Consider the following 10,000-nt stretch of genomic DNA (forward strand, 5'->3'; position numbering starts at 1 on the left):
TTTTGGTGAAGGCCCGGGTGACGGCAATGACTTGCCTGGTGGGCGAGTTCTCAGAGGAATTGATCTTATCATTTCCCCGTAAACAAAGGAATGTACCATTCATGAAAACCCGGGTTGGAGGTTCTGGCTCCAGGAAGGACTTATTTCCCTGATCGGGTTCCTGTTCCTGCAAGCCATGACTGGTGGGGTTGCACAGTGTATTATGTTAATTTTTAAATAATATGTAAATACTAAAAAATTACATAAATAACAAATTTTGTTATTGTTATTCTACTGCACAATAGTAGGCTCCCTGAAGTCTGTGCAAGGAAAATATTCTATTACCATCTTGGTACACCAGAAATAGATCTTGATATAAAGAAGTAAAAAAAATCCTATGTAAAAAAAGACAATAAAGTTGCAAAGGAGAGCAGGGAAATCATGACACCCCACATGAGCATTTGTGTGGACCAGGTCTACAAGCCACACCTAGGAGAGTCCACACATAAGTAAGCCTATTTACAGGGGTTTTTGGCCATATGGGGTAATGAGGACCTAGATCCAATGGTTAAATTGAATTCACTCCATAGATATGCAGTAGAATTTAAACATTACAGATCTGTCATATAGTACCAATCAAATACTAATACCTAATACAGTAATTCCCCTAGAGATGCAAGAAAATTTTATAAAAAACTATATCAATTACTGCATTCTTGATAAAATGCATATTCATAGAAAAGTCATACAGTGCTGTTTACCTACTTTGTTATTTCTTTACCCGCCAACCCTTCCAAACACATCCAGTTACCTTGGTCTTGTAACCTCATAAGAGCATCCATATAAGTTCTGCTATCAACACATTGATGCAAGGCACTAACACTGTCTACTTTCGTTTTCTTTTCTGAATTTTGTTTGCATATAGGTGGCTCCACAAGTGCTTTGCTACCAAGGAGCCACATTATAAGCTGATTTTCTCTTCCTTTAATTTTGGGGAAACTTTTTTTTTTCTAAAAATTTTTAAAATTGATGTTTTTAATTTTAATAAAAATACTAACTGGAAAAAAAAAAAAAAAAAAAAAAAAAAAAAAAAAAAATATTATATATATAATATATATATATATATATATATATATAATATTATTAAATATAAAAGATACATACCTATATTATATATATATATATATTTTATATATATATACATATATATACTATATATATTAATACATATATTTAATATATATATATATAAATAATATTATATAACTATTATATATATATATTTTTATATTTTTAAAATATATATATATCATTATATATTGATTAATTATTATTATATATCTATATATATATATATTATATATATATATTTTATATATATATATATATAATTTTAAAAATCAAGGTAAACCCCTATATCTGGGTGATGACACAATAACACTATGGAAAATTTTGGCTGAGGGCTCATGAGGGTGAACATACCATTACGAAAAAATCTGGCAAAGGGCTGGAGTGACGGGAACATGCCATCATTAAAATTTTTTTGGCTGAAGGTCAGGGAAATGGAAATTACTCACCACATGCACAAAGGTCTTGGATGGTGATCAGATTCAGGGGTATTTAGGAAGGGCTCTTGCATTATTTTCATCAGTAAATAAGTGTGGAATGTACCTCCATGATCTATGAAGGGAAGAGTGGTGTTTCAAGGGAGGACACTATTTCCATGCTCAGGATCTTATTCCTGCAAGCCGTAACCAGCAGAGCAGGATGCATTACATAAAATTTAATATTACAAAATGTAAAGAAATGACACAAATAACAAAATATTATTTACTGTTATTGCACTGAGTTATAGACTACCTAGAGAGATGATAAGGATCTGTGTAAGGAAATATTTTATTTTTTTTCCATCCTGATCCACAATATCAAATGGAAAAAATATAGTCCTTGGAAAAAACTTTGCAGAAAAAGTGATAATAACTTTACAATGGGGAGGGGAAAGGGGTCCTTGACCCCAACACACGAGTGTATATGTCTGCCCCGCCTAAAGCCACACACCTGGGAGATTCACCAACAAGGGAAGCCTAATGCCTGGACTTCAGGGCCCTGTGCAGGCAGCAAGCATCCAGATCCAATGGGTTAAGCATTTGTGGAACATCTAGTGCAAGACAAACCATATCTAGCATATATTTCTTGCCATAAGCAGCCTTTCATATTTTCTGTCAATTGACCATGAAAGAAGGATTGTGATTTGGAATTTGGGTGCCACTTTTCTTTATATACATTACCTGACCTTATATAGTGAGAGGGAAAATGTTTCCTTTCCTCCCTCTTATCTAAAAGAAACACCAGAAAAAAAAGGAAGAGAAAAAAAAACAAAATTTAAAAAAAAATAATAATCAAATTATTATACATACTTGTAAGCCCTTTGGGAGTTTTTTCCTCCAGTTTTGTCCATTTTCTCACAATCCTATATGAGGAAATTTTTATAAGACAGGTCCATAGCTGTGACTGCTCTACAGGTTTCTGTAGCCTCTCCATATCATCTTATCAACCAAGAAAAAGTGATTCTGCTTAAAAATGAAGCTTCTGTCTCTGGGCATGGTTTCTGGAAATAATTTTTTTTTTATTAGAAAGAATAAGAGCAATAAAAATAGCAACTGCAACAAACAATGGTCATAACCCAAGTAATGTATGTGATAATCAAAGAGTACACTTGGACTTTATGAATCAGAATAAATTTAAACTATTGCTGCTGGGTATATGTACTATCAACTGTAGTAGTCAGAGACAGGAAGTATCACAATACATGTATCAGCGATAATAGCAATTGATACTTTTGCATTATCGGTATCCCCTTAGCTACTTAATACCCGTATTGTCTTATCAGTATCACTAGGGTTTTTTTTCTCTAAATGTAAAAAAAAATCAATACATCGATACATTTACATGACTATTGTAGCTCTGTAGTAGCTGCCACATAGCAACTTTTTGTGGCAGAAATTCACACCTGCATTTCTTTTCCATTATGCACAAAACCAATGCAATGATAAATTCTTGGGGACTTATCATGGCTAGTCAGTATTAGAATATTTAAAATTATTTCATAATTTAACATAGGCCTATCTGATTTAAAAATCAGGATTAAGGTTTTCTTTAGAAAGCCCAGTTGGCAGATCATGAAATATATTTTTCATTTTTGGCCCCAAATATGTTACTTAGGATTTTATGACAGATCCCCTATCTACCATAGAATATCTATCACATATAAAAAAAAATGAAGCTAATTTATAAGTCTTGTATTTTCTTTTTTTTATTTTTTCCCCTAAAAAAAATTCATCTGTACAGATAAGTACACATAATGCATCTAAATCTTGTCTCAGAGTCTCCTCTCTCTCTCTCTCTTTTCTCTCTCTCTCTCTCTCTCCTCTCTCTCTCTCTCTCTTCTTCTCTCTCTCTCTCCTCTCTCTCTCTCTCTCTTTACTTTCTCTCTCACTCACTCACCCACTTTCTCTCTCACTCACTCACTTTCTCTCTGATGCACTCACTTTTTCACTCATTCACTGACTTTCTCATCACTCACTCAAATCACTCCCTTTCTCACTAACTGACTGACTGACTGACTGACAGACTGGAAATGACTGACTGACTGACTGACTGACTGACTGACTGACTGAACTGACTGACTGACTGACTGACTGACTGACTGACTGACTCACTCACTCACTCGCTCACACACTCACTCACTTTCTCTCTCACTCACTCACTCTCTCATTCACCCATTCACTTTCTCACTCACTCACTCACTTTCTCTCTCACTCACTTTCTCTCTCACTCACTCAATCACTGTCCTCTCACTCATCACTCACTTTCTCTCTCACTCACTCACTCACCACCTTTCTCTCTCACTCACTTTATTTTTCTCTCACTCACTCACTTTCTCTCACTCACTCACTTTCTCTCACTCACTCACTTTCTCTCACTCACTCACCCTCTCTCTCCATTCACACCTAATTTTCCCCCATTCACAACTAATTTTCTCTTACCACTCCTCACTCTTTCTCTCCATCACTCTCTTTTTCTCCTCACCATTTACTTTTTCTTTCACTCACTCATTCATTTCTCTCTCTTTCTCTTTCTCTTTTTCTTTCTCTCTCTTTTCTTGCTCTCCCTCTAAATGTTTTTTTTCCAAACTTCATATGTAGATTAAACCACTCCCATAATGGATTTAATTTTTTTTTGTAATTTAAAAAAATTCCTAAATTTTTTTATTTTTTAATACACATACCATCCCTTTCACTTAAAACCCTTTCTCACAAACCCCATACGCAATAAAAAAACTGTTATCCCCTACAGGTCTTCAAAAGTAAGAGTACAGTTAATACACTCACAGTGAGGAGTGGTGAGAGAGAGGGAGAGAGAGAGAGAGAGGAGAGGAGAGAGAGAGAAGAGGAGGAGGAGAGAAGAGAAAAGGAAGAGAGAGAAGAGAGGAGAGAGGAGAAGAGAGAGGAAAAGAGATGAAAAAGGAAAGAAAAAGAGAAAAGGAGGGGGGGTTGGGGGGAAGGGGAAGGAGGGGAGAGAGAGAGAGAGAGAGAGGGGAGAGAGAGAGAGGGGGGAGGGGGGAGAGAGTGAGAGAGGGGGGGGGGGGGGGGGAAAGAGTGAGAGAGGGGAAGAGTGAGAGATTGGAGAGTGAGAGATGAAGAGTGGAGATGGGAGTGACGGTGAGGGTGAGTGAGAGATTAAGTGGTGGGTGAGAGATTAAGTGGTGAGTGAAAAAGTAACTGAGTGGTAGAGAGAGAAAGGGGATTGAAATATTGGTATTAATAGTTTAAAAAAAAAAACCAATTATTTAAAAATATCTCCCCATATCATAAAAATTGGGGGTAAGGACCACTGAAAAAAACGAAAACCCCAAAGGAGAAAAGAGAAATTTTCCCTAAAGCACTGTTACTTGCCAAAAAACTACATTTGCAAAAAAAAAGGGTTATATAATTAGCAAAAGGAAATCGGAATTCTCATTCTAAAAGGTATTAAAAATAAAAAAAAATTCGGGGATTTAAAAATTACAAAAAAAAATTGAAATCCCATGGCAATAGGGGAAACGCACACCTGGGGGAAAAAAAAATCAAAAATAAAGAAAAAAAGTGAAACTTTTAAAACTCTGCAAAAAATCACTATTTCCCTATTGGATTAATACCCTCCTCTGGCAAGCAAAAAAAGATTGAAATATATAAACACAAAAACAGGAATAAAATCAAATTATACATTGTTGTGGAACAAAATCCTATCAAAAGACTTTCTCCCCATCTTATTTGAAAAATCTTAATCCCAAAAGGCCCCTTTTCAAAAGTATTCAAAAAATAATTTTACCTCATTAAATTAAAAAAAAATTCTAGGAATTTCTATTTTAAAGCCAAGGATACTTACCTTCCCCTTGGAATTAAATATTTTTTTGGTTGCATCACAAAAGAGTTCAAGAGAAACATAATTTGCCCAGGGGGAAAGAAACCCCATGTATGTTGCAAATGAAAAATTATCTGTGTTACTGCCTGAAAAAGAGAATGAATAAAATAAATCAATAATTTCTCATTCTCACTCTCACGGATACATTATAATGCACAATTTATTTTTTATATAACAACTCAAAAACATGCCCTGTATAGAGATGAAAGAACTAATCAAAAAACAAAAACTTTTATTCAATCAGTACATTATGAAATAAGTGTATATCTGGGGTGCCAAAGAAAGCGCAGCAGCCAGAAGAGGAAAAGATACCCCGAGCTTTTAAATTCTCGTTTTTTTTCCATTACTATAAATCAAAATGAGAAAAATGTGCAAAAAATTTAAAAGGAACGCTGTTAGTTGCAAAGGGGAAAGTTAACTTTTTTCAAAAAATTCGTAAAAATTTTGAGCTATAAATCTCGGGTTTTAAAAATATTTACCCTGAGAAGAATATAATGGCAGGAGCAAAAAAATCCACCTATACATATCCCCAAAAACAGCTTATGGACAGCATAAAAAAAATCCCAAACACTGCAGGGGGCTTAAGGTAGTGTACCCCCTGTTGAAGTATTTATCAAAGTTTTTTTCAAAAAATCTTACAAAAGGGTTATAGAACAGTCCAAGAAAAAAAATTATTTACATACCTATATACGCAAATACACTATTTAAAGTTTAATGAATTCACTAAGGAAAAAAAAAAATCTATTCTTCCCCTTTCTGAAACCAATTTCTTGTTTTTATCTATTTCTCTAGTAAACTTCATTTTTTAAAAATTGAAGTAAAATTCTTATGCCTTCAAAAATACATTTTAGTAAAAATTTTGTTTACAGGTTTACATTTTCATCATATTATACTAGACATCGTGATCCCCAAAATTTTTACGGATGCAATTTTTAGTTTCCCCAAACAAAAAATTTTTTGTAGGATTGATTTGCAAAAAAAAAAAAAAAATTACACGAAAAAATGAGAAAAAAAAAAATTTTTTTTACCCTTTAATCATGTCCTAAAAAAATGAATTCATAGCATATTTATAAAAACAAACCCCCTGGTTTGGGAAACCCCCTCAGAAAAATAAATTTTAGGGGTTTTTATTTTCCCCAAAAAAAGGTAAAAAAGTAAAAAAAAAAAATTGCAAAAAAAAAGTAAAGTGAGGTAGCATAAAACCCCACCCAAATTGAAAAAATTTAGCCAGGGCCCAAAGGGACGAGCGATCGGCACTTGAAAAACAAGTGGGTCTCCAAGGGGGCAAACAAACCCCAGAAAACACGGGTATCCAACAGCACGTTCGCTCAAAGCAAAAAGGCGTAAACTGGGGGGTTTTCTTTACCATGTAGGTTGGCATCCTGAAAAAAAGAAAAAGGACATACACACAGATGATGGGATGATTATACTTATATACATGTGTGTGTGTGTGTGTGCCTGTGTTGTGTGCCTGTGGTGTGTGCCTGTTTTTGTGTGCCCTGGTGTGTGCCGTTTGGGGTGTGCCTGTCTGTGGTGCTGTGTCGTGTGGCCCCCGGTATCCCCTGGTGTTGTGCCTGTGTGTGTGTTTCTGTGTGTGGTTGTGTTGGGGGGTGTGTGGTGCGTGTGTGTGTGTGTGTGCATGTTGTGTGTGATGGTGTGTGTGTGTTGCATGTGTGTGTGTGTGATGTGTGGGTTGCGGTGTGTGGTGGTGGGTGTGCCTGTGTGGGGCCTGGTGTGTACCTGTGTGTGTGTGTGGTGTGTGTGTAGTGCCTGGTTGTGTTGTGTGCCTGTGTGTGTGCCTGTGTGTGTGCTGTGTGTGAGTCTGTGTGTGCCTGTTGTGCTGTGTGTGACTAGTGTGTGTGTGTGACTGTGTGGTGTGTGTGTGCCGTGGTGATGTGTGTGTGTGTGTGTGTGTTGTGCCTGTGTGTGTGCATGTATGTGTGTGTGCCTGTGTGGTGTATGCATGTGTGTGTGTATGCATGTGTGTGTGTATGCAGTATGGGTATGCATGTATGTGTGTTGCCTGTGTGTGTGTTCCTGTGTGGTAGTGTGGCTGGTGTGTGTGTGCTGTCTGTGTGTGCTGTATGGGTTGTTGTGCTGTGTGTGTGCCGTGAGTGTGGGCCTCTGTGTGGTGTGCCTGTGTCTGTGTGTCGTGTGTGCATAGTGTGTGGACTGGTCTGTGGTGTGCTGCATGTGTGTGCGTGCAGTGTGGTGTCCTGGCGTGTTGTGTGCCGGCATGTGGGTGTCTGCGTGTGTGTGTGCCTGTGAATGTGTGCCTGTATGTGGTGTGCCTGTGTGTGTGGCCTGTGTGTGTGCTTGTGCCTGTGGTTTGCATGGTGTGTGCATGTGTGTGTGTGGCCTGCGTGTGTGGTGCCTGTGTGTGGGTGGGCCTGTGTGTGTGTGTGTGTGGGTGGGTGTGGGTGTGTGTGTGTGTGTTGTGTGTGGCAGTGCATGTGTATGTGCATGTGTATGTGTGTGTATGTGTGTATTTGTGTGTGTATGTGTGATGTGTATGTGTGTGTGCGTGTGCATGTGTGTGTGCGTGTGTATGTATGTGTTATGTATGTGTGTCGGCGTTTGTATTTGTGTGGCGTGTGTTATGTGGCACGTGCGGGTGTATGTGTGCGTTGTGTGTGTATATGTGGCTAGATGGTGTGCATGTGTATGTGGGTGTGCTGTTGTGTGTGTGTGCGTGTGTATGTGTTGTGTGTCCGTGTGTCCTGTGTGTGTGGGTGTGCCTGTGTGGTGTGGTGCCTCTGTGTGTGGATGCTTCTGGGCGGTGCTGTGTGTATGTGTGCGTGCCGGTGTGTGGGTGTGTGTGTTGTGCCTCTGTTGTGTGTGGCCTCTGCGTGTGTCTGCTTTTGTGCGTGTGCTTGTGTGTATGTGTGTGTGTGTGCCTGTGGTATGTGGGTGTGTGTGTTCCTGTATGTGTATGTGTGTGGGCCTGTGATGGTCTGTGAAGCTTTGTGTGGTTTGTGCGACGTGTGGGGTGTCTGTGGCCGTTGTGTGTGTGTGTGTGTGTCGTGTGCAGCCTGTGATGTTTTAATGTGGGTGCAGCCCGGGTCATCGTTGTTTTGTGGACTGTGGGTTGGTATGTGTCTGTGTGATTGTGTGTGTGTGCGCGCGCCTGGTGTGTGTGTGCTGTGTGTATGTGTATTTGTGTGTGTCTGTGCCCTGTGTGTGTTTTGGTGCCTGTGTGTTTTTGTTGTGGTTTTTTGTGTGCGCTTGTGTGAAGTGTGTGAGTTGTGAGTGTGATGTGAGTGTGAGTGTGAGTGTGAGTGTGGTGTATGTGTGAGGGGGTTGTGTGTGAGTGTGAGTGTGAGTGTGGTGTGAGTGTGAGTGTGAGTGTGTGTGAGTGTGAGGTGTTTGGGTTGTGTATTAGTGTGTGCACATGCATGCTGTCTGTGTGTCTTGCGTGTGTATGGGTGTGTATGTGTTTGTGTTATGTTATGGGTATGAATGTGTATGTATGTGTATGAATGTGTATAGGTTTAGTATGTGTCAATGTATGTGGTAGTATGGTTATTGTGTGTGTAGAGTGTGTATGTGTATGTGTGTCTTGTGTATGTGGGTCTGTGTATGTTGTGTATGGTGTATTGTGTGTGTCTGTGTATGTGTGTGTCGTGTGTGTGTCTATGGTGTGTCTGTGTATGTGTGTGACTGTGTATGTGTGTGGGTTATGGAGTGTGTTTGGTATGTTTAGGTGTGTATGTCATATGTTTGTCTGTGTTTTTGTGTGTGTTGTTTGTGTGTAGTGTGTGCATGTACCTGCACGTCTGCTGTCCCTGTGTGTGGTAATGTATGTTCTGGGTGGTTGTGTCTCTCTCTCCCTCTGGTGTGTGTGTGTGTGGGCTTGTGTGTGTGTGTGTGTGTGGGTGGTGTGTTCGGACTGCTCTGTGTGTGTGTGTGCGTGTGTGTGTGTTGTGCCTGTGTGTGTGTGTGTGTCCTGTGTGTGGGGTGCGTGCCTGTGTGTGTTGTGTGCCTGTGTGTGGTGCCTCTGTGTGTGTGTCCCTGTGTGTGTATATGTATGTTCTTACTGTATGTGTGTCTCTCTCTCCATACTGTGTGTGTGTGTGTGTGTAGTGGGTGTGGTGTGTGTGTGTGTGTGTGTGTGTGTGTGTGACTGTGTGTGTGTTGTGTGTGCCTGTGTGTGTGTGTGCCTGTGTGTGTGTGTATGTGCCTGTGTGTGTGTGTCCTAGTGTGTTGGGTATGTCTGTGTGTGGTGTGCATGTCTGCTGCCTGGGGTTTTTTTGGGGGTTTTTTTGTGTGTGCATGTGTGTGCCTGTGTGTGTGTGTGCAAGTGTGTGTGCATGGTGTGTTGTGTGCCTGTGTGCCTGTGTGTGTGTGTGTCTGTGTGTGTGGTGTGTGTGGGTGAGTGTGCGTGGGCGTGTGCGTGTGTGGTGCGTGTGCGTGTTTTTGTGCGTGTGACGTGTTTTTGTGCGTGTGCGTTTTTTGTGGCGTGTGGGTGTGCGTGAGCGGTAGCGCAAGCATGTGAGTGTGGTGTATGTGTGTATTTGTGTGCATGTATATGTATGTGTAGGTAGATGTAGGTGTAAGT

General features: G+C 39.5%; 1 protein-coding gene across 1 annotated transcript in view; it reads right to left on the reverse strand.

Annotated features, from left to right (window-relative positions):
• Positions 1 to 2,467: 2,467 nt before the first annotated feature.
• LOC119575162 (canalicular multispecific organic anion transporter 2-like) overlaps positions 2,468 to 10,000 on the reverse strand; it is a 17,347-nt gene continuing 9,814 nt past the window's right edge. The window contains exon 6 of the mRNA XM_037922642.1: positions 2,468 to 2,587. Coding sequence (XP_037778570.1) covers positions 2,522 to 2,587 — 66 coding nt within the window. The 3' untranslated portion in view covers positions 2,468 to 2,521. The remainder of the gene's footprint in view (positions 2,588 to 10,000) is intronic.

This window comes from Penaeus monodon, chromosome 7, assembly GCF_015228065.2.
Source record: "Penaeus monodon isolate SGIC_2016 chromosome 7, NSTDA_Pmon_1, whole genome shotgun sequence".
NCBI classification, from domain to species: Eukaryota; Metazoa; Arthropoda; class Malacostraca; order Decapoda; family Penaeidae; genus Penaeus; species Penaeus monodon.